The sequence below is a fragment of the Myotis daubentonii genome, chromosome 14 (genome assembly GCF_963259705.1).
Source record: "Myotis daubentonii chromosome 14, mMyoDau2.1, whole genome shotgun sequence".
In the NCBI taxonomy this organism is placed as follows: Eukaryota; Metazoa; Chordata; class Mammalia; order Chiroptera; family Vespertilionidae; genus Myotis; species Myotis daubentonii.
The window spans coordinates 56338264-56362682 of NC_081853.1; the positions used below are offsets into that span (position 1 = coordinate 56338264).

Genomic DNA, 24419 nt, shown 5'->3' on the forward strand with positions numbered 1-24419 from the left:
CTGGTCGCAGATTCTGGCCCCAGAGCGGGGAGAGCCTCGTTCCTATCGCTTAGGCCAGTCTGTAGCCACGGGAGCAACAGCCCGGTGAAACACACCCCTCCCTGCCCCTTCTTTGGGGGCTTTGACCGGGTTCTGGGAACAGCTGAGCCCTGGGCCCCAGCAGGGGGACCCCTAGACCTCTCGCTGCAGGGCTCACAGGGAGACCCATCCCGTGTCTGTGTCATCTGTGCCTCTGTCTCCGCTCCCCTGGAGGCTCCTGGGCAGTGACAGTGCAGTGGGCGCACCAGGCTGGCTGCTTTGTGGGAAGCGCAGGCCACGTGGCTCAGGGACTCCCCCCGCCTTGCCCAGCCCCCAGCTGCAGGATGAGGCAGGCACCCCCCTCCCCCCAATGAGTCCAGCCTGGGCCTGGCTCTGGAGCACCGGGGTTGACAGGAGCCCACAGCTGGGTTGTCGTGCCCATATTCTAGATGCCAAAACTGAGGCTCAGAGGGGAGCCAAGGTCCCTACCCACAGACCACCTCCCCCTCAACTCAGCCCAGCTCACAGGCGGCTCCCTCGGCTGCCACCTGGTTGCCATGGTGTCGGAGGAGGAGGAGGAGGAGGAGCCGGAAGAGGAAGAGAAGCAGGAGGAGAGTCCTGAGAAGCAATCCAAAAATACGCGCCCGCCGGCTCCTCCCTCCTCACTCCCCCTCCACTTCCTCTCGTGCAGCTGGGCCCGGCCTCCTCTCCAGGCAGCCGGAGCAAAGGAGACCCAGGAGGCAGCGGGCCCAGGGGCTAAGTTGTAGCTCGTGAACCCTCCTTTCTGCTCGCGTGGGACCCCTAATTCTGAGCGGAGCGCCTGGCAAGGTGTCCCTGCCGCATGTGGAGGAAAGAGCGGAGGGCGCGGACCCTAGAGGCTGTGCACGTCCTGGCCACGGTGGCCCAGCCTGTGCCCTGGAGCGACCTCTGAGCCGCCGTTTCTCCCTCTTAAACTGTCACAGCTCCCTTGGTGGGGGGGGGGATGTGCAGATGAGGGCATCAGCGCGGAGACGGAAGGCGCTGCTACAGAAACGGAATCTGTCAGCGCCCATGTTGGTGAGGGCAGTGGAGTCAGAACCCGTCCTTCACTCTAAGCCACAAACAGCAACGTGCACGCATGTTCACACCATGCGCGCGCACATGTTCACACCACATGTGTATGCACAATCACACCATGTATGCACAAACGTTCACACATGTGCACACACGTGTACACACACATTCACACCACGTGTGTACACGGGTTCACACCACGCGTGCACACCCGTGCACACCATAGGTGCAGAGGCCTGAGCGCATCTCTTGAGCCAGAGCAACTCACATTCCCCTGGAAGCCACCCAAACCAACCTCAACCAGGAGACGGCCACACGCCACGGCTTCTCCCGGCTATTTTCCTTGGGCCAAACGACTTGCCATCACATGATGTATTCCAGCTGGGAACCCTGCCCCCCACCCCCCGGGGGCCAGGGGAGGCCTTTAGATAGTTTATCGAGGGAGCGACGGAGCTGGAAATCCCAGCACCTTCCAGCCAGGCTACCTAATGGGATTTGGAGAAAGTCACGCTGGCTCAGTGCAACCGTCTGTCTGTCCCTCTCCGTCTCTCTCCATCTATCCATCTGTTTTGTCTGTTTCTTTCTCTCTCTCTCTCTCTCCCTCCCTCCTTCCCGCCCTCTCTTTCTGATTCTCTCCACCCCTGCCTGTCTCTGTGCCCAGCAATCTCCCTTCTGGGTTTCTACTCAAAGGGACCGAAAGCAGAACCTCAGTTCCCTGCACACCTGTGTTCACAGCAGCACCATTCACAACGGCCCAGAGGTGGGGGCGCGCCGGGTCCATGGACGATGGTGGGTAAACGGGCCCAGAGGTGGGGGCGCGCCGGGTCCATGGACGATGGTGGGTAAACGGGCCCAGAGGTGAGGGCACGCCGGGTCCATGGACGATGGTGGGTAAACGGGCCCAGAGGTGGGGGCGCGCTGGGTCCATGGACGATGGTGGGTAAACAGGGGCCCAGAGGTGGGGGCGCGCCGGGTCCATGGACGATGGTGGGTAAACAGGGGCCAGGGACGGTCCACCTGTAGGAAGGAATGTTACTCAGCCTTAAAAGCGAGGGACACCCTGAGCATGCCACAGCCTGGAGGAGCCTGGAGATGTGCTCGGTGGGAGAAGCCAGTCACAGAAGGACACAGACTGCAGTTCCCTGTGCTGAGGGGCCTGGAGAGGTCAAGGACAGAGAGAGGCAGAGAATGCTGGGAGCCAGGGGCTGCGGGAGGGGGAGGGGTGGTGTTCCTGGGACGGTTTCCGTTTGGGAAGACAAGAAGGTTCTGGAAGTGGAAGACGGTGATGATTGCACAACAATTTGAACTTTTGTGCAAATGAACTGCACCCTTAGAAATGGTTTCACTGTCAATTTTGTTACTTGTATTTTACCACAATTACAACAACTGTTTTACTATCTCTCAGTCTTTTCATTGTTCTGGTGAGAACAGAATGCGTGTGCATGTGCAAACTATAGATCACACATTCTGGGATCTTGGTGAGGCCTCATGTGAGCTCAAAGCTTTGCATTTAAAACTGGTGTCACACCATATAATGATGAAGAATAAAATTCAAAATTTTTATTATTTTATTAGTATTAATTTTATTAGTATGTATTCAGAATACCAATGATGTACATTTTTATTTTTTACTTAAAACCACATTAGCCTGGCCTGTGTGGCTCAGTGGTTGAATGTCGACCCATGAACCAGGAGGTCACGGTTTCATTCCCAGTCAAGGCACATGCCTGGGTTGCTGGCTTGATCCCCAGGGTGGAACATGCAGGAGGCAGCGAATTGATGATTCACTCTCATCATTGATATCTCTCTCTCTCTCTCTCTCTCTCTCTCTCTCTCTCTCTCTCTCTCTCTCTCTCTCTCTGCCTGTTTGTCTCTTCAGGTGTCTCTGGGGCGCTCACTCCTGCCACCTGTCTGCACAAAGGGCCCCGGAGCCTCCCGGGTTCGTGAAAACGGCGGCCACACACATCAGCGGCAGGGCCCGTCCCGATTCCCAGTCCAGCTCCGCTCCATCCCGGCCGAGGGAGCCCAGGCCTGGCTCTGACTGTGAACCGGGAAGGAGGTGCTGGGCTGGCTCCTGGTGGGCACTGGCTGGGTGGCAGGGACGGCTCTACCTTCTGCAGGAACAGGAACTGGCCAGCAGAGGGCGACCGCCCCGGCCGCCTCCCCAGGCAGGCACTGGGCTGTGGGAAACCACACCTGGTTCCCCTGGTGCAGGGTCAGTGGGGGGCTGAGGATGGCTCTGGGCAGGTGGGCACCCAGCTGCCCTGGGAGGCCTGTGCCGCCTGCCACTCTGCAGACGGGGCCCTCGGGTGGCCGCACTGCGCAGGCCGAGCCCTCCAGGAGCTGGACGTCAGCACAGACTCAGTGCTCACAGCTTTGGGGAGGGGGTGGGAGGATGCCCACCTGGTGTCCGCACCCCTCTGTCTAAAGGGTCAACCCACCTGCCACTTCAAAACAGCAAACCCGAGGGCCCCTCCTCACAAGCACGAAGCTCAGGTGACCCTCTTATCGGCGCCACCTGACCAGGACGCTGCTCTCTCCTCCCTGGTCCTTGGCGTTTCGCGCCCCCCGCCCCCCCCCCCAGTCGGAGCTGCTCAGGTTTCCCCACAAGGAGGGGCCAAGGGACCTGTTGGGAACGTTGCTGGTTGCTGATCAGTCTTCCATTTCCTCCGCAGGAAAACAGGGAGTTTGCCAGGCATGGCCCAGGCCCAGGCAGCGCAGCCCCCCGACCTGGCAGAGGACAGTTCTTCCCGCTGCCCATCCCTGGACGGCCCGGCCCTGCACAGGCCGGGTCAGGCAGGAGCCTCCGCCTGGCGGTCATGGTCTGGCTGAATCTCAAAACGAATGCGACTCAGGCTCTAATGGCCTCACCAGGAGAGCGAGCGGAAGGAAGGTGCCGGCCCGCTGCCCGCTCGGCGGCCTCTCGGGTTAATCATTCCCGTGGAATTGGGTTGTAAGCATTTGAAGCGGCAAAGGCCACCTTCCCTCAGAGCACAGGGCTCGCGAAATGCTTCCCGGGGGCAGGAGCTGGGGTTAGAAGCGGGGACCCACTAGAACCCCTGACAAAAGAAGCCGCAGACCCCGCCCTCCCCTCTTAAAAGCTGCTTGATGAAGAAGTCTGCAGCCAACCAGCTTCTCACTTCTGGTGCCAGGGGTCTCCGTGAAAGGCGAATGCCTTTAAGACTTACATCTGGCCCTGGCTGGTGATCTCAATGGTTAGTGCTGGCCTGTGTACTGAAGGGTCAAGGTTGGATTCCTGGTCAAGGGTTGTGGGCTTGCTCCCCCACCCTGGGCTGGGTGCATAAGGGAAGCAACCAACCAATGTGTCTCACATTTTTCTCTCTCCCTCCCTCCCTCCTTCCAAAAAAGGCCAATGGAGCCCAGCTGGCGTGGCTCAGTGGGTGAGCATTGACCTATGAACCAGGAATTCACAGTTTGATTCCCGGTCAGGGCACATTCTCGGGTTGCGGGCTTGGTCCCTAGTGGGGGCGTGCAGGAGGCAGCCAATCGATGATTCTCTTTTATCATTGATGCTTCTATTTCTCTCCCTTCCTTTCTGAAATCAATAAAAATATATTTAAAAATAAAAAATAAAATCAATGGAAAAAATATTCTCAGGTGAGAGTTGACAACAAAAAGACTTGCATCTGGAGAAGGAAGGGCCAGGGCGTGAGGCTGGCCAGGCCCCCGGGCTGGTCGCTGGCTACGATGCTGTGGGAAATGAGTGAGCTACAGGCTTACGAGGATGGTCTGCTTTTCCTTCCTGCTCCGGCTCCCAAGTTCCCTAAAGCCCGAGTGTCTGCCCAGCCCTGTGTGTCCCTACGTCCTGTTGTTTACGTGTAACCTGCAGAAGGCGGGGTTTTCTGGAATGTCCATGTGACATCAAAGCTGAGGTTTGCGCACTGCGTCCTGTCTGCTCACCGTCACGCGCAGGCCCCGCGGTGCATGGGTCGGCGCTCTGCAGCCGGTGCACTCTGTAGGCAGGAGCCTGGACACGCGGTTCTTCGGTGAAGGGCTTGCTAGGATCTTGTCTTAAATGCTTTCGAACATGAAGCTGCAGCTAAAAATGCGATTCTAAAGACTATGCCAAAACACCCCCCAAAATATTTATGCTATAGAGACAGGAGAGGGACCCAAAATAGACGCAGCAGAAATATAACCAGGCAAAACATAAGCAGGTGGGACGGAACCCGTCAGAACTGTACTCGGCAAGTGGAGGCTTGGGGAATAACCACCTTACTCCTGCATTAGTTTTCAGTTAAGCAAATGCTGTGTCTGTTTTGCTTGGAAGGAATCATCATTTGGTGAAAGTTTGTCGGGAAACACTGTATCCACAGACTGACAGCCCAGTAAATGTGGCCCAGCAGCTGGCAGCGGGTGTAGGAGGCTGGACACAGAGGGGCGATCGTGCCCGGGCTGGTGTGGTGCAGTGGTTGAGCATCGACCCATGAATCAGGTCGTCACGGTTTGATTCCCAGTCAGGGCACAGGCCTGGGTTGCAGGCTCCATCCCCAGTGTGGGGTGTGCAGGAGGCAGCCGATCCATGATTCTCTCTCATCCTTGATGTTTCTCTCTCTCTCCCTCTCCCTTCCTCTCTGACATAATAAAAGTACATTAAAAAAAAAAAAGTAGCGACGCAGTGTTGGCTGAGCCTTCCCTGACTTTCTGAACAACCAAAAGGAAGAGGAGCCGCTCCTCTCCAAAGCCGGTAGGACCACCTGCGGGTCTTTGTGGGATCGGGTGGGTCCTGGCGAGGGGCCCTGTGTGGAGGCGTCGCTACAGCATGAAGGTGCCCAGGGCCACCAGCTCAGGCAGCCCCGGATGTGCCTCCCTCCTGGGTCCCGGGGCCCCGGCGGGACCGCCCTGCTCCGAGGAGTAACAATCCCCACGGCGGCCCACACGCCAGTCGTGGCGTAGCTGAGAGACAGGGAAGTTTCCTCGCAAACAAACCCATCCCAACCTGTCATTTCTTTACAAGAAAACACGAGGGAACAGAAAGGAGCCGTGAGCATGAAGGCGGACTCGGCAGACAGTTTATTCCACGTGGTGCGAGTTCAGGCACCGACCCCACAGCCAGCGGGCCTGCTTCCCTTACACACTCGGGGCCCAGAACGCAGCCCCCGCTCCTGCGCCGCCGCTCCTGCGCCTGGGTTCAGCAGGCTTCTTTGTTTGGCACACACCCACACCCACACCCACAGAAGGCTTTGGGGAGGGGGGCTGGGGCTGTGACTGCCCCCCTGAACCAAAGGCACTTAACGTTAAAGATAAAGCTCAGTAGAGTCACCCACGGACTTCCCGTGTGTTCAGAAAGCTGACCTTAAGCCCACGGCCACAGCGCATGGGAGTCATCGTAACAGCATGAACGACACCCTTGTCCTTGAAAATCAAAGTGCAAGTGACTGTAAGACTCGGGGCCACGCCCACCTTCCCCAGAAGAACCCGAAGACTGACTTTACACGATTAGAATTACGCAAGGTCACCCGTGGGGAACAGCTGAGAAATGCCCTGCCATAGACGCCCCTGTGCAATCACTACACACTCTGACATGTAGAACCGGGAGCCGCAGAGGCCCCAGCTCCCCCTCCCTGGCCGACGGTCACCGTGGACCTGGGGTCTAACCCCAGACAGCGCCTGGGGAGAGCACAGCCCCCGAAGCCTCGCTCCGGGCCCCCTCCACCCCCTCCTCTTTAAAAGTCCCCCAAAGGGAAACATGGCAATGGTCCCGATCGCAGCACGGCGGTCACGTGCTGGTGCAGGTCAGTGATTTGGTCTCACAAGTGGTTCCTTTGGCAGATGGCGGGTCCGCCCCGCCCCAGGTGTCTGTACACGGGTGGCCCGTCCTGCCCAGGGAGGCTGAGCGTGGGTGGGACACGCCTTCTCCTTGCTGGGGCGGCTCTGCTTGGGCTCAGCTGGTGATGGGCAGGCGGTCGGCGGCGCAGCGGAATCCCAGGTTGGAGGCGGAGCTGTCGGGGGTGTTCTGGCTTCGGGCTGCACAGCGGTACCTGTAGCAATAGGACTGCAGGGAGGAGAGAGGTGAGCACAGGTACCTGTAGCAATAGGACTGCAGGGAGGAGAGAGGTGAGCACAGGTACCTGTAGCTGTAGGACTGCAGGGAGGAGAGAGGTGAGCACAGGTACCTGTAGCAATAGGACTGCAGGGAGGAGAGAGGTGAGCACAGGTAGCTGTAGCAATAGGACTGCAGGGAGGAGAGAGGTGAGCACAGGTACCTGTAGCAATAGGACTGCAGGGAGGAGAGAGGTGAGCACAGGTACCTGTAGCAATAGGACTGCAGGGAGGAGAGAGGTGAGCACAGGTACCTGTAGCAATAGGACTGCAGGGAGGAGAGAGGTGAGCACAGGTACCTGTAGCTGTAGGACTGCAGGGAGGAGAGAGGTGAGCACAGGTACCTGTAGCAATAGGACTGCAGGGAGGAGGGAGGTGAGCACAGGTACCTGTAGCTGTAGGACTGCAGGGAGGAGAGAGGTGAGCACAGGTACCTGTAGCAATAGGACTGCAGGGAGGAGAGAGGTGAGCACAGGTACCTGTAGCTGTAGGACTGCAGGGAGGAGAGAGGTGAGCACAGGTACCTGTAGCAATAGGACTGCAGGGAGGAGGGAGGTGAGCACAGGTACCTGTAGCAATAGGACTGCAGGGAGGAGGGAGGTGAGCACAGGTACCTGTAGCAATAGGACTGCAGGGAGGAGGGAGGTGAGCACAGGTACCTGTAGCAATAGGACTGCAGGGAGGAGAGAGGTGAGCACAGGTACCTGTAGCAATAGGACTGCAGGGAGGAGAGAGGTGAGCACAGGTACCTGTAGCAATAGGACTGCAGGGAGGAGAGAGGTGAGCACAGGTAGCTGTAGCAATAGGACTGCAGGGAGGAGAGAGGTGAGCACAGGTACCTGTAGCAATAGGACTGCAGGGAGGAGAGAGGTGAGCACAGGTACCTGTAGCAATAGGACTGCAGGGAGGAGAGAGGTGAGCACAGGTACCTGTAGCTGTAGGACTGCAGGAGAGAGTTTGAGCAACAAGATGTCGGCGTGAGCGCCACTCAAAACAGTAAAACATCAACTGACAAGCAATGGTTACCATCTCAGACTGGCGGGCAGCCACTACACACCGTGTCTTTATGTGACATTTAACGACCCAGGGCAGTGTCGTGACCGAGTGTTAAACGAACATCAGGACACAGCACTGCGTGTGGTGGGATCTCACCCCAAAACAACGAAGGCGAGAAAAGGCCTGGGGCTCCCACGCCCACAGTGACCTCAGCCCCCGTGGGCGGGAGCCTGTTTCCCAGGCTGAGCCGTGTGGACGAGCTCAGAGGGCAAGCTTTGCTGGAAACAGTGACAGAGGGTAGTCGAGGGTCTGGGCGTGTGCGAACGGGACCAGAGGTGGGAAAACCCCGACGTGCTCTGACGACAGGACCGTGCGGTCTGGCCGTAAAGCACGTCTCAGCCCGGGACGGTCAGGCGGGGCCGTCACAGCCGGCGGGCAGGACGGCGGGTGCGGGAGCTCCGGCACCGGGTGTGGGTAGGATGGGTGGCGGGCAGGACGGCGGGTGCGGGAGCTCCGGCACCGGGTGTGGGTAGGATGGGCGGCGGGCAGGACGGCGGGTGCGGGAGCTCTGGGCACCGGGTGTGGGTAGGATGGGCGGCGGGCAGGATGGCGGGTGCGGGAGCTCCGGTACCGGGTGTGGGTAGGATGGGTGGCGGGCAGGATGGCGGGTGCGGGAGCTCCGGTACCGGGTGTGGGTAGGATGGGTGGCAGGCAGGATGGCGGGTGCGGGAGCTCCGGTCCGGGTGTAGGTAGGATGGGTGGCGGGCAGGGCGGTGGGTGCGGGAGCTCCGGTACCGGGTGTGGGTAGGATGGGTGGCGGGCAGGATGGCGGGTGCGGGAGCTCCGGTCCGGGTGTAGGTAGGATGGGTGGCGGGCAGGACGGCGGGTGCGGGAGCTCTGGGCACCGGGTGTGGGTAGGATGGGTGGCGGGCAGGACGGCGGGTGCGGGAGCTCTGGGCACCGGGTGTGGGTAGGATGGGTGGCGGGCAGGACGGCGGGTGCGGGAGCTCTGGGCACCGGGTGTGGGTAGGATGGGCGGCGGGCAGGACGGCGGGTGCGGGAGCTCTGGGCACCGGGTGTGGGTAGGATGGGTGGCGGGCAGGACGGCGGGTGCGGGAGCTCTGGGCACCGGGTGTGGGTAGGATGGGACGTCCAGCACGGAGGCTGAGACCTGAGACGGTGGAGACGGCCACGTCCAGGGCAGGAGGTTTACCGCCGCCGTGTTTGAAGCCCGGGACACAGAATAACTCCACGTGGGGAAGAAAAAAATAAAAGTCACCAAAAAACTGGGTAGAATAGGGACCAGTCGTTTTCTTCAGGAAGCAGAATGATGTTATTTGCACTTTTATGTTGATTATTTGCTTTCTAATTTTAATGCAATGAAAATGTCTTGTTTGTGTAACAAACAAGCTTAAAATTAGGGACAAACGTAAGGGCTGGTCCTTTCTTAGGTCACCGCAGCCCCAATAACTTCGCTGAAATCAATAAAAGCGTATTTTAAAAAAAGAAAAAGAAAACCTCCCATGAACTTAATGAATGCGCAGACGGAGCCCTGTCGGAGTCCCTGCGATGAGCTGGGGTCAGGGCCCTCGCCGGAGACACGGCGGTAAGCGCGCGCTGGCTCAGGAAACACTCACCCAGAGCGTCTCGCTCCGAGGAGCGGGAACTGGGGAGGAAATGGCCTGGTTTCGAATGTCCTCGCTGCTCTTTTCCCCCAAGTCTACTTTCAGCGCCAGAAATGGTTATTAATGTGAGCGCTCTGCGTGGCTGGAATATGGGTCATTTTACTAATTAAGAACAGGGAGAGGGAGTGGAGGGACCGTGTTCGCCGTCTCCTCGGAGGGGCTGACTCCTGTGTGAGGCTGAGCTCCGTGTCCTGCTAGAGTGGCCCAGGCTCGGGAACAATCCACTGAAGACCAGGACCTGCTCCCTTTGGGCCTGAAGCCAAGCGGGCGGCAGCGTGGCTTCGGCGAGAGGAGGACTCTCAGGGCTACAGAAGCTTCAGGGTAACTGTGGGTCACTGTACAGAAAACCATCACAGGAAACCACAGCAGCCAGGTCTGGGGCTCCCCGCGTCGCTCTGGCCACGGACAGTAGCGCCTGCATGAGAGCCTGGTGTCAGGCGGGCGGAGGGCTGCCTCCACGCTGGGGCCGGGGCCCAGCAGAAGGTCCCACGGAATGAATCTACCACGTTCATCACGATGACGGGCTCTGGACCACTCCCTCTGGGAACTGTCCTGAGAACGTCACGCGGCTAACTCACTGCACCCTCTGAGCACCAGGGGCCGGTGTTACGAGGGTCTGACTTGCACACCTGAAGGGAAACTGAGGCACGGGGATGCTGAGTGCGCCCAGGCCCCTGGCTGGGAAAGGGTGGTGGCAGGTGACAGCCTTTTCCATCCACCCAGGGCTCCTCTGGATGCCAGGTGCCTGTTTACAATGGATGTGTGCACCTGCCACCAGACACCCCACAGGGCTCGGACTCACCTTATGGCACATGTAGGAGCCGCCTTTCTTCACCCGGTCCTTCCCGGAGGGGGGGCCCTTCTGTGGAGGGAGGAGAGCTCCTGAGTCCAGAGCACAGCTCCTCTGGCCTCGGACGGAGTCCGTTCAGTCCCACCAGCTCCCTTGGGGTGACCTACACCCCACGTGTACTTCCTCCAGGGCCTTGCGCCTGCACCCCTGTACCCCCCAAGCCCCCTCCAATTCCCATCTGCTCTAAGGCCCAGCCCCACCTCTCAACCCACAGCACTTGTCGCCTCGATGACCGGGACACTGCAGCGGTGCCCGGTGTCACCCCGACATCACCCCGTGACCCTGCTCCCCCTGATCTGCAGTCACCCGCACCCTCACTGGCCTGCTCCACCAGCCGCCGGCCTCTCTGAATTAGGTCTTCACATCCTACTGTGCAACTCTAATAAACCCTTTGCTGACTGAAGGAAGGAATTTGCTTTGTATTTTATTTATTTATGTATTTTTAAAATATATTTTTATTGATTTCAGAGAGGAAGGGAGAGAGATAGAAACATCAATGATAAGAGAGAATCATTGACTGGCTGCCACCCGGGCAAGTGCCCTAACCTTGACCTCCTGGTTTCTAGATCGACGCTCCCGGGCATACATGCTGTCAGGTGAGATCAGAGACGGACTGAGCGTCCCCCTGGGGAAGCCCCGGACTAACGCCAGAGCACCAGAACCTCCCCTCCCCCCCCACCCCCCCACCCCCAAACCACGGAAGCGAGCCCAGCGCCGGGCCTGTGGGCTGTACTCACTGGGTTGAGCGTCTCCTCAGCAGAATGGCGCACGGTCCACCAGTCTGCTGTCCACTCCCACGCGTTCCCCACGATATTGTACAAGCCGTAGCCGTTGGGAGGAAAGGCATCGACCTAAAGAGACACAACGGAAACCGCGGTCACGCTCCTCACCTCGCTCAGAAACCTGTGTGTTGCCCTGGCTGGTGTGGCTCAGTGGATAGAGCGTTGGCCTGTGGACTGAAGGGTCCCAGGTTCGATTCCGATCAAGGGGGCACATGCCGGGGTTGCAGGCTCCATCCCCAGTGGGGGGCGTGTAGGAGGCAGCTGATCAATGATTCTCTCTCATCATTGATGTTTCCTTTCCATCTCTCTTTCCCTCTCCCTTCCTCTCTAAAATCTATTTTAAAAAAAAACACAACAAAACAAAAAAACAAAGAAACCTCTGCACAGAAACACACCAGGAGCTGTAACTTCAAAGTCTGAACACTAATTTCCCCCCAGCAGTCCCCATACCATGTGGCCAGCGCACAAATAAAAATACAAGTAAGTAGGAGCCACTTTCCGGCGTGGCTCTCCAGGGGAATTCCGAAGCCTAAGGGGAGTCTGCACACGTCACACGGAGGGAAGCCAGCACCGCTATTCGTCATGAGAGACCAGCACTGGCCAGAAGTCGGGTCTGTGTCTGACGGGGAGCCGAACCCACGCTAGACCCAGTGTGAGCTGTCCTCAGCCGCGCTGTGCTGGCCACAGTGTCTCAGCACTGAGTCCCCACGCCAGCTCTGTCCCCGCAGCCAGCGCCACTGACCCCCGTCCTCAGCGTCATGAGCAGAGTGGGCGGATGCACCACATGCTAACAGGGCCCCAGGGCAGAATTCCCCTTTGGATTTTCCCCCTTATACTCCTCTTTCACAGTTTCTACAGCAACTATCCCGGAATCGGAAAGGAAACCGCGTTACAAAAACACTGCCAATCGCTTCTCGGCCTTTTGGCTAAGATCAAGTGTAGAAAAACACTGCCTGGTCGATCACTAGCGTTCGCTGTGTGCACAGCGGCTGGATGTGGGGCAGCACGCAGGGCAGAGGAGCGAGGCGGTCACCCACCCCTCGTCTCTGGTCCCTGGAGCTGCCGCCTCGTCCGCAGCCTCGCTACTCACGGGCGCGGTGCCGCGGAAGCCGTCCTCGCCGGTGTCGGTCACAGGGAACTCGCCCTGCCAGAGGTTGGCGTAGTGCTGGCCCCGCGGCTGCAGTTTGTTGCCCCAGGGGAAGAGTCTGCGGGAGAGACGCAGGTGTCAGCCGTCAGCCCCGCCACGGGTGTCAGCCGCCCACAGGCCTCAGCCCGGCCCACGGTGTCAGCCCGGCCCATGGGTGTCAGCCCGGCCCACGGGTGTCAGCTGGCCACAGGCCTCAGCCCGGCCACGGGTGTCAGCCGCCCACAGGCCTCAGCCCGGCCCCGGGCATCAGGTGCCACATAGTCCTCAGCCCGGCCACGGGTGTCAGGTGGCCACAGGCATCAGCCCGGCCACGGGCACGGGATTCTGCACTGAAGTCGCCAGCAGGAATGCAGTGGAAGGGAACACCGCTCGTGTGCTCTGAGTGAGCTACGTGATCTTAAATCCTAAATGTGTAAAAATAAGCAAAGCGTCTACTCAGGGCTTTGTAGCTCCCACACGGCCGGTTCGCGCCCAGGTCCACCCGTCTCCCTGGGTGCTCCCGGGAAGCAGTCGCGGGGCTAAGGGGACTGGCGGAAGCTGGGAGGCGAGCGGGCTGGGCCCACAGGGCAGCGCCTGCACGTTTTAGAGCAGCGGTTCTCAACCTGGGGGTCGCGACCCCTTTGGGGGTCGAACGACCTTTTCACAGGGGTCGCCTAAGACCATCGGAATACACATATATAATTACATATTGTTTTTGTGATTACTCACTATGCTTTAATTATGTTCAATTTGTCACAATGAAATTGGGGGTCACCACAACATGAGGAGCTGTGTTAAAGGGTCGCGGCATTAGGGAGGTTGGGAACCACTGTTCTAGAGGCTTCGCTGCTCTAGGAGCTTTTCCCACAGCGAGTTTCCCAGCTCTCGGCTCCTGCAGCAGAGAAAGGCGCTGCTTCCAGAAAAGCCTGAGTCAGAAAACGCTGGCGGCCATGGCCACGAGTCCTGGGAGGCCTGTGCCACGCCAGCCTGGCCTGCAGACGCCATGGATGCAGGAGCCGCCCGCCCCACACCCGCTGACCACTGGTCACGTCGCAGTAACCGGGGCACAGGGCAAGCCCAGGACGGAAGCCTGGGTGTAGAGCGACTCTCGCACCAGAACCAGGCCCAGATCTGGAAGAAGCCGGCACCTGTTTGGGCAAGACGGGCCATACCTGTCGTGCAGGCCCCCGCGGCAGCTGTACTCCCACTCGGCCTCCGTGGGCAGGCGCTTCCCGGCCCACGCGCAGTAGGCGACCGCGTCGTTCCAGGAGACGTGCAGGACCGGGTGGTCCGGCCTGGAGACAGCGAGCGAGGAGGGAGTGAACTGCAGGGCACAGACCAGCTCAGCAAAGCCCAGTCCCCTCCGCCCTCAACACTGACGCCGTCCTGGTCCCCAAGCAAGCCCCCCCCCACGGGGTTCTGACTCCCCAGCTCCCAAAGGGTGACAATTCCTCTTAGAAGCACACTCGGACCCATCATTTCCTCACTATGCAGGCTCGCTGGACCCCACGGAGCCTCACTTGGATGGTGGGTGTGGAGAGCCCCCCAGCCCCCCTCTAAGGAAGAGGTGCTCCCACTGCAGGGTGCTGTCAGCCCCTTCGGGGTTCCCACAGCTGCCTGAGCCAGCTCAGACCCACCAAGGGCTAACCAGGGCAGGGGCATGAGGCCCAGCCATTCCGGCCACCGCAGCAATCCTGTGGGCAGCAATTCTGTGGGTCTGTGTACCCCGAGCCCCTGCGGGATTGGCCGGGACTCCGTGGGCCCACGTAGTCTTAGCTCCACCCCCCCTCCCACCCCCCGCAACAAGGCCTATCCTGGGCCCTGTGTCCAGGCCCCCAGCCTGCACACCTGCTCTCCCTGTGTCTGCTGAAGAGCAGCAGCTGGCTGCCCCACTCTGAAGTCCAAGTCGTTATATTTTCTAAGGGTGCAGAGGGTCGAAGGGAAGGAAGTCTGAGAAGACAGGGACAGACATTCCCTGGGCGCTGTTTCGAGTGGCCTGCGCACTCCTAGTCAATTCCTGTACCTCCCTAACTCCCTGCAGGAACGTACCCTGACCCCATTCTTCAACAAATGCTTGCTGAGTGCCCATTAGTGCCAGTCACTGCACGTGGAACTGGTAAGAGATGCACTTTTCATGGCTCAGTGACTGAGAGTCAACCTAGGAACCAGGAGGTCACAAAGTGATTCCGTCAGGGTACATGCCCGGGTTGGAGGCTCGATCCCCAGTGTGGGGCGTGCAGAAGGCAGCCGATCAATGATTCTCTCTCATCACTGATGCTTCTATCTCTCTCTCCCTCTGAAATCAATAAAAAGATATATTTTTTAAAATATATTTTATTGATTTTTTACAGAGAGGAAGGGAGAGAGATAGAGAGTTAGAAACATCGATGAGAGAGAAACATCGATCAGCTGCCTCCTGCACATCTCCTACTGGGGATATGCCCGCAACCCAGGTACATGCCCTTGACCGGAATCGAACCTGGGACCTTTCAGTCCGCAGGCCGACACTCTATCCACTGAGCCAAACCGGTTTTGGCTAAAAAGATATTTTTTAAAAAAAAGAGATGCCCTCTTCTCAGAGGATGGATTCTGGGTAAAACGCATGCCCTGTGGGTTTCCTTCTCCCTCAGCTTTCTTCTACCGTTAAGTTCAAGACAGATGCTGACTGGGAGCTCAGAGGGCAGTCACCCTGAGAGACCCAGTCCCGCGTGACTGGCCCCTCCCAGCTTGTCCCGGCGGAGGCTGCCACCCCGGGCTCCGAAGGCATCCTGCCACTTGCCCAGGGGCTGCGCCCCACGCGGAGCTCCATGTACGCCGGCCCCGGCAATGAGGGCAATCACCAGGAATGTGGTCAAACCAGGGCTGGGAGTCCCCCTGGAAGTGGGCCAGGAGAGCAGTGTCCTTGGGCCCCGAGCTGCCGCCCTGACCCAGACCTGCTCCCCCGGGCTGAGTGCTGCTCTATTTCTGCTGAGATAATTACTTCCTCGCCCCCGAGACGTGCTGGCCCCGCTTCGGCGGAGTTTCAGTCAGCTGGTCGCTCCAAAGTGTGTCAGCCCCGGATGGGGGGACAGGAGCCCCGAGCCAAGGCCTGAGCGTGCACAGGGGCCACCTGGCCGGACATGCTTCTCCGCAGACAGTGTCCACAGCCCCTCGGTGAGGAGCAGCGGGCAGGCAGCAAGGTAAACCTGCCAGGAGGCGGGCGACTGGCCCGTCAAAGGGGGCGCCTTCAGACAGGACGCGCGAGGGAGGAAGGCGGCCCCTTAAGAGCCTCCTGTGAGTGGTGCAGTGTCTGGGGCCTCAGGGGAACATGCTATTTCCTGCCGCTTCGTCCCAACCACCAGTCCGAGTGCCCGCCCTCCCCCACAGATAGGCACCGCACTGTCCTCGCAGCAGCAGGGATCTGCCTGGGACGGAAACACATCGCCTGGGAGAACAGCCCCTCACCTGTGCAGGACAGTCGAGTCGGGCCCCTCTGGGTGTCGCCAGCTGGCGCCTTTCACAGGTAACCACCAGGGAGCAGCCGCCACCTCAAAGCAACCAGAGGAGCCAGGTTAGCAGCGAGGCCGCAGGAAACGGCTCAGCACGCGCTCAAACGCGCCCACGGTCTCCATCCAAACGAACGCCTTTCCCAGGACGTGGGAAAGACAGACTTGGGTGTGAATAAATCTCTCACAAAGAGGAGCCGTTCATATCGTACAGCACGGCGGGGCGAGCACTGCCCCCCGCAGCCCCCAGGAGATGTTGTCATGACGCACCTGTTCCTGAAGTGGCCATGGCTTCCAGCGCCCCCACCTGCTGACCTCTCCTGGACAAACCCCAAGTTTACAGTCTCTGAGTGGGGCTCCTTCTGTAGGGGAGACTCGGCCTGGCCCGTGGTGGTCCTAGCGGTGCCACCTCCACTCCCCCTGGCGCTGAGGCTGCCTCCTCCACACCCGGGCCGCAGTGGCCTCTTTGGAAGGGGAAGGTGTGGCCAGGTGAAAAGTCCCGTCCATGCTAAATGGTGGCTGGTGCCTAAGTTTTCTTAGAGCCGCTGACCCCCGGGCACGCCTCCTACTCCTGGGTGGACCTCATCTCTCCACAGAGGTCCGCAAGGCCATCGCCAAGGTTCGGAGGGGCGATGTCAGGCCGATGTTATTTCTTCACCCAAGTCAGACCTCAGAGGGCCCGGGACTCGAAAGGGCACCCGAGGACACTTGAACGGGTTCAGATCTGCGCCTCTGGGACCCGCCAGGCCCGTTATCCTGTCCCATCGGGCCCTCGCCTCCAGGGCTATCGCGCTTCCTGCTTCCTGGGCAGACGCCACACACCGACTCCCAGGTCAGGCGACACCTGCTCTTTTCAAAGGCAGACACACGACACGGCCGTGGGACGTGCTCCCTTCTTATCTCACCCAATCAGCCAGCCGGGCCTCCTGAGCAGCTCGCTGTGACCCCGCCTCACCCCACACCCAGGCGCGCTCTCCCACCTGGACGGGTCACGCCAGGTCGGAGCCGGCAGCTTCCAACACCAAGTGCTCCGACAGAGGATCCCCGGCGCCTCCCTTCCTGACAAGGACTCACTCATGGCCTCAGTGCCACAGCGCCCCCGTCCCGGGCAGATCTGGCGAGGGACGGGCACTTGGACAAACACCCACATCACCTAGGGAGATAAACTCAGGAGAGGCAGGCACGGGAGCCATCAGAACCAGCAGGTGGAGGAACCTAAGTCCGGCATGCGAGACAGAGGGCATTTCGGGTGGACGTCTCAGGGCAAGCCGAGCTGACCACACACGGCGAAGGGCTGGTCTGAGCTGGGGACAGGTAGGCCCTGCCAGGTGCTTGGCCTCAGGTGATCCCAACGCATCCCATCCCGCCTGCAAGGCCCCGTCCTCCAGGGCCTCCTCCTCCCCCAGGTCCTCCCTGACCAGCCCCCAACTCGCTTCCCGGCACCCCATCCTCGCCGCCTGCTCCACAGCGCCTGCCTGCGGTGTCCCTGCTGAGACTGCCTCAGCTGTCACTGCGGGCGCCACGGATGCCAGACACTCTTACTCTTCTGAATCTTTTCAAACAGATGATGCATGTGCTATCAGTTTTGTTCCTATCATATTTGATATGAAATATTCATAAATCAGGTAAAAGAAATACAGTAAACTGGGTTCCGGGTCCATGTTGCTGTGTCCCTGGACTTCGAGACTGAGGCCAGGGAGGGACCTCTGTGCCAGTTCTCAGGACAGCACGGCCCTGGCAGACCGTGGGCATCTCTAAACCAGACGCATTTCAGCCAGAGAGCAAACCTTCAACCCGAGGCAGCCACGCTCACGTCCATCCCCATAGACGGCAAAGCACAGGCCCGAGAGGCGGCAGACACAAGCAGGCATGAACCCAGGGCCTGTGCGCCGGGTGCAGGGCAGTGCCGCTCACCGCCCAGGACGGCCACCGGTGCTGGACAGCCGGGGCCACGCCGGTGCCGCTGACACGCGAGAGCCGCTCAGGTACTTACCGCCTGCTGGATGCCGGCCTTCACCTGCTCGCTCAGCAGGCCTTCGAAGACGAAGGAGTCGCCGAACTTCTCAGCCTGCGGGGAAAGGGACAGGACCCGGGCGGGCTGTCATCACGCGTGCCACCCGTGCCATTTCTCAGGTCCAGTACACTGAGGTCTCGCCTGACTTCCCGGGGAAACAGAAATGGCCTGCAGCACCTGGCTTCCTACCCACGGGTGACTGTCACTCAGACACCATGCCCTCACGCTCTGCGGCTGACACGAGTGCCGCCGGGGAAACGGGCTTTGGGAAGGTAGCTGCTCCTGTGACAGAAAGCCAACCCCAAGTTTTCAGATAGTTTATGACACATTAGCCCAATGGTCAGCAAACTGCGGCTCGCGAGCCACATGTGGCTCTTTGGCCCCTTGAGTGTGGCCACGAAGTTTCAATCATACTGTATGGGCACGCCCACACGTGGTATTTTGTGGAAGAGCCACACTCAAGGGGCCGCAGTTTGCAGCCACTGCACCAGCCCCTTTTCACGTGGGATTTCACCACCGAGCCCTGTCCTTGCTCTTCCCAGATCCAGCCGAGAGCATGAAAGTGCAGTGTGCTGATGCCCTGACACGTTCTAAGCCACGAAGGTGTCCACTGTGCTGACAAGGGCCAAGCACCGATGGACTCCATATCTGACGATGTGCAGTTAACACACTGTCTGGGTCCCCACCTACCTGCTCACTCTGTGCACGTGACCCTCTCTGCAGGCACACACCTGGCCCTGGCTCTCTGTGACGCTACAATCCTGGGTTTCCTCCCCCGTTTCCACTCTTCCTGCTTATCTCCTGAAACACACAGGCTCCTCCTCCAGCCCCCAAACACCGCTGCTCCCCGCCCTGCCCAGCCCACAGCCTCTCGGGCTCTGGCCGCCGAGGAGGCCAGGCGGCTTGTTGTAGAGACTGGCTCTGGAGGTCGGGGTGAGGCCAGGAACCTGCACGTGAGAACAGGTCAGCGGCCGGTTCTCCGTCCAGGAAACCACTCTCTGGGACACAGCACATTCCGAGGGACAAACTCCCAGTGTCATGGCTTTAATGAAGGAGAGCACCTAGTGCCTCTCACACCTCCAGCCCCGGCCAGTGCTGTCCTCACGAGACACCGTCTGCCACCTGGGTCCCTGTCCCTGCATTTCAGGCCTCACGAGTACCTCCAACTCCTTCTCCTAAAGGAGCTATCTCATCACCTTTTCTCAACCCCCACTCTTCCTCCTGGGCTCTGTGGTCCCAATAAGCCTGCACTCCTAAGCCTTCACCACCCCTACCAACACCTACCAGTGCCTGCACTCCTAAGCCTTCACCACCCCTACCAACACCTACCAGTGCCTGTGCACCTAAGCCTTCACCACCCCTACCAACACCTACCAGTGCCTGTGCACCTAAGCCTTCACCACCCCTACCAACACCTACCAGTACCATCACTCCTAAGCCTTCACCCAACACCTATCCAACACCCACCAGGTGCCGGCTTTGGACTGAATGACAGAGCTCAAGGTCAGTATTAGAGGCGTGGCCCGCCCTCATCGTGCTTACATGGGGGCACAGACAAAAACCAAGCCAAATGGAGAAAATAGTGACAACTTGACTTGACCTTGTAAGGAAAAGAGTAGCAAGAAAGGCTCCTTTCGCAGACTGAGCAGAGGGGCCTCCGAAGGGCCGTGTAAGCCGAGATGACTCACGGATGACAGGCAGCCAGCCACGCACAACAGGGGCAGGCGCGGGGCCAGGAAACTCCGGGAAGGGGGAAACACAGGCCCCTGAGCTGAGAAAGAGGGGCGAGTCATCCAGGAAAAGAAGCAAGAGCAGCCACGAGAGCAGGAGGTGGGCTGGGAAGCAGGGGGCGGGGGGGTGGCGAGGGAGAAACTGTGGCTAAACCAGGAGGCACTGTGTCCAGAACAGTCCTTAACCCTCCTTGCGTCTGGACCCCGGGGCAGAGTGAAGCTGACAGGACCCCGTCTCAGGGTGACATGTTGGATGGATAAAGTAAAATCAGTACGATTACAGAGACAACTAGTTCTATCAGAATATTCATCACATTTGTGCTACAGTAATATATATGTGGTCTGTATCAATATATTAAATACGACCTCGTGGCTGGTCCAATAGTCATCACTTCTAAGGAGGGGATGAAAGCGAACAATGACAATGTCTGTAACAGCAACAATGAGACAAAGTGTCTGGTTTCTGTGGGCGACAGAGTCACAGGTCCTGCTATACTGTGGTTGGTCGCCCGTGACTGAAGGAAACGCAAGATCCCAGGTAGAGGGTAGAAAAGACGCAGGAGTAACTTCCCCATCCGAGTTTCTGGCCGCCCTAAATTCTGCGCCTCCCGTCTTCAGGGAGAACCCTGGTCTAAGCTTCTGGCCCTGGGAGTCAGTCACCTGCTAACTTCATCGCACTGTGGAGGAACCTGGCCGAGAGCAGCCTTAGGCCACAGGAAGCCCGGGGTCTCTGCTTCCACAAACAGGCACGAAGAGACACAAGCGCTCTGCCCATTTTAGGAAACGCCCAAGAAGCACAGCAAAGCGAAGCCAAACGTGCATGCTGCTTCGCTGTCGGCATTCACTCTCAAGTTATTTTTAATTTAAAATAAAGACAGGGACTCCACACGCTGAGGGCTAGGGTGGCGTCCTGTGGTGAGAGAGCAGGGAAAACAGGCACCTATTGGACCAGCACCATGGAGACGCTCACAGTAACCCTGCCCTGGACAGCCTCCCTGTCCCTCCTCCCAGGCAGGACACACCCGCTCAGAACCTGGCTTTCTGATCCAGAGACCACAGCAGGAGGCCGCCCTGCCTGCCAGGGGGTCGCCCACGCGTCACCAGGCACTGGAATAAACCAGGAAAACGCAAAGCTGCCTTTCAGCACCTGTCTCTTGGGAAATAGGTTTCTTAAACAACCAAACTGCAATTTTCTGAGCGGGAAAAGTGGCCTTATTTGACACGTGGTCTGTTATCCCAAAAGGCCCGGGGGCAGGGGCGCCGCGGGCAGACCGAAGCACTAACACGTACAGCAGAACAGCAAAGGGCACAGGCCCTGGGCCACACCGGTCACACTGGCATCCCAGCTCCCACCAACCAGCCTGCGAATCAGGGCACGTCACCCTCCTAAGCCTCAGTGTGCTACCTAAAAGCTAACCTACCTCTCGGAGTTGCTAGAATTAAGTTAGACGCTATGTATGCAAAGAGAGCTTAGCACAGTGCCGGGCCCACAGGAAAAGTGGTGGGAGAGCAAGCTGTCCCTCCCCACCCTGACCCGTTACCTCGGTCAGGTAGCCGGTGGCGTTCACGAACCTCTCGAAGTCGGCGTTGCTGACTTCATAGGCGTCCATGTAGAAGGCCTCCACGGTGACTCTCCGGGCGGGCGCCTCCCCGTCCTGCTTGATCTGCGGGTCATCCGTGCCCATCGTGAACACGCCGGCGGGGATGGAGACCATCTGCGGGGGGGAGGCGCCCGGCACACAGTGAGCCTCCGGGATTGAGCAAACCCCACGGGCGGAAATCACTGTCCATTACACCAAGGAAACGGAAGGACCAGTCACAACAAATGCAAGCTCTTTAGAAAAGGGGTTTCTCTGGTCAAAACTCTACATGTAAACTCGAGGGCCTGCGGTGGAGGCGGGTCTGGCTACAGCTCCAGCCCCAGCCTGCCAATGACTGGAGCGGAGGGTCATGGAGAGCATTCCACGTCAACATACGCGGGCTTTTATCCTTCAGCACCCTCCAGTTTCTCGTGAATTATTGTTAAAAGCAAATGTAAAAATGCCAGACGAAATGTGTTTAAAAACCCACGGAATGAATGCGGGCCTCCCATGAGAATGGAAATGCCTTAAGTCGCTGGGACAGAAAATCTAAAGAGCGTAAGGGACCAGGTCTCCTCCTTATGCCCTTGTCCCAATTATTTCCTGATTGTAGCTCCTTGGTTCCCATTATCAACAACCACGGGTTCCTACTTCGTGCTTCCACTGACTGTCTTTGCTAGCCTTCAATTCCGTGCCTGTGTGGCCCAACGAACATGGAACTATGTTCAGTTATGACATGTGGGTCAGAAACGTCCTATTACTTGTCTTCAGAAATCAGGCCTGACCACTCCAGTCCCCTGCTCCCAACAACAGAGGTCACCAGTCCTGCCTGGTCTCCCAAACTTGCATCCCTCCAGCCTTCCCGCCCCCCTCCTTTAACCCCAGATACGGCAGTCGCCCCACCACTGGCCTCCCTGTCTGGCCTCACCCTTCCTCACACTCCTTGCTCCTAAGCCCTCGCCCCTCCACTCACTCATCGGTTCCCCAGACCCTGGACCCTCCACTCACTCATCCGTTCCCCAGACCCTGAAGCCCGACCGAACTCCCTGAAAGGCCAGGCTCCGTCCCCATGCGTTTTAGACAGCTCTGTCTGTAACAGGAAGATTAGAAGCCACCTAAGTGCTCATCAGCAGAGAACTGGCCCGGAGAGCAGCTGCTGGTGACCAGCCCTTCCCGGCCCACGCGCTGCGGTGCCAGGGCCACCGGGACAGCAGGGCCGGGTCCTCAGGCTTCTGCAAGAGGGACCCACAGTGGGCGATCAAGTCAGGGACGCGGAGGCCGGGTTCCTTCAGTCAACGAGGGAGGAACCAGCCCTTCAACCCCACCCGTGACTTAAAATTCTGAGTATTCATTAATAAGGCAGGGGAAGGGTCGGGAAACGGGGGGTGGGGGAGGATGAGGGGCAGCTAGCCTCCAAGTAAACCCCCGAGCGGCGCGCAGCCCCGGCCGCGCGGCCGAGCAATGAGGACGCCGCCTGGAGCCCGGCCGGGAGGGGCGGCGTGGGTGTGGCGGCCACCTTTCCCCGCCCCCCGCCTGCTCCTGCCGGGCCCCCGCCCGCCCGCCCGCAGAACCGTGGACCCCACACGCCGCCGGGGATCGAGTGCGCACCTTAGCAGGCGCGAGAGGCCGCGGGGCAGCACCCGGGCCCGGCGCGTTCGCCTCCCGGGAGTAGCGGTGCGCGGCCGCCGCGTTGCCGGGGACCCCGGGCCGCTGGGGGGCGCCGCAGCCGCACGAGCCCGTCCCGACCTCCGCGCCCGCCGCCGCCCCGCCCGGCAGCGCGAGCATCGGCAGCAGGACCACCAGCGCGAGCGCGGCGCGGCGCCCACCGGCCGACCCCAGCGCGGGCGCAGCCATGTTGTCCCGGGCGCCACGTGACTTCGTGGGTCACGTGGTCCCGCCCTCCTTAAAGGGGCCGGTCCCTCGGGCTGACGCTCCTTGGACGTGACTTTCCTTCTTGCTCGCCACTTCTCTCCAGCTGCCTCGTTTTGGCCGCGCTCCTAGGCCCTGCTGACGTCAAAACATGACAAAAACCCACAAAAATCCCCCTGGCCTTCCACAGACTATGCGCCTCGTTATTATTTCTTGGTTGAAAAAATTGTGATCAAGTTTACTTAGCACTCGCTATGTGCCAGGCACCATGCTAAGCACTTCACTCTTTGAAAGTGCATTTAGCCGAAACCGGTTTGGCTGGGTGGATGGAGCGTGGGCCTGCAGACTGAAGGGTCCCAGGTTCGAGTCCGGTCAAGGGCATGTACCTGGGTTGCGGGCACATCCCCAGTGGGAGATGTGCAGGGGGCAGCTGATCGATGTTCTCTCTCATCGATGTTTCTAACTCTCTATCTCTCTCCCTTCCTCTCTGTGGAAAATCAATAAAAATATATTTTAAAAAAAGAGAAAGTGCATTTAGTCCTCACAACGACCCTGTACGCAGACCAATTAAGTGACTTGCCCAAGGTCAAAATGAGATTTAAACCCGCCGCACTGGGTCTCATAGCTCTCTATGGGGCAGGTACAGCATTTTAGCATTCGATGCTATATCCTCCGTTTCTAGAACAAGGCGAGGTATGTATAAGCGCTCCGTAAATACAGCGGGGCTTTGACTTACGAGTTTAATTCGTTCCGTGACGGAGCTCGTAACTCAAATTACTCGTATGTCAAGTCTTAAAGTGAACGAGTGAGACACGTGATGCTGGGCTGATGTTGTGGCGTTCACTGTGATGTTCGCTGCGCCAACTAGCAGTGGGGTATCTGAAGCTGGCTCATAACCCGAATTTTAGCTCGCAACTCAAAGCAAAAAATCGGCCGAGAGACGGCTCGTATCTTGAAAAACTCGTTAGTGGGGACACTCCTAAGTCAAGGCCCCACTGTATTTGTTGAATGAATGAATGAATGAATGAATGACCGAAAGAATAAAAACCTTCAGACCGTGAAAAGACAATATCTGAACATCAACATTCCTCAGATAACAGTGCTCAGAACATTTATAAGACCCACCCCGGAGGTCAGGGCCTTTGTCCCAGCAGAAGCTTGCTGCCTG

General features: G+C 59.0%; 1 protein-coding gene across 2 annotated transcripts; it reads right to left on the reverse strand.

Annotated features, from left to right (window-relative positions):
• Positions 1 to 6086: 6086 nt before the first annotated feature.
• SUMF1 (sulfatase modifying factor 1) lies at positions 6087 to 23270 on the reverse strand. 2 transcript variants are annotated; one of them, XM_059664567.1, is made up of 9 exons: positions 22991 to 23269; positions 21344 to 21517; positions 18052 to 18126; positions 16018 to 16100; positions 13746 to 13868; positions 12538 to 12652; positions 11403 to 11516; positions 10618 to 10677; positions 6087 to 7087 (listed from the first exon to the last, which is right to left on the reverse strand). In XM_059664567.1, the coding sequence occupies exons 1-9, from the start codon at positions 23234 to 23236 to the stop codon at positions 6977 to 6979; spliced, it is 1101 nt and encodes a 366-aa protein (XP_059520550.1). In that variant the 5' UTR covers positions 23237 to 23269; the 3' UTR covers positions 6087 to 6976. The 2 variants fall into 2 exon arrangements, with proteins under 2 accessions (XP_059520550.1, XP_059520551.1); XM_059664568.1 differs by lacking the exon at positions 10618 to 10677 and having other exon boundaries at positions 22991 to 23270.
• Positions 23271 to 24419: the final 1149 nt, after the last annotated feature.

Coding starts and splice junctions, on each gene's coding strand:
- SUMF1 (XM_059664567.1), bottom strand. CDS start 23,236: ATGGCTGCGCCCGCGCTGGGGTCGGCCGGTGGGCGCCGCGCCGCGCTC. Junction 21,518..22,990: donor GGCCTCTCGCGCCTGCTAAG/GTGCGCACTCGA, acceptor TCCCCCCCGCAG/ATGGTCTCCATCCCCGCCGG. Junction 16,101..18,051: donor AGGCCGGCATCCAGCAGGCG/GTAAGTACCTGA, acceptor GGTTGCTTTGAG/GTGGCGGCTGCTCCCTGGTG.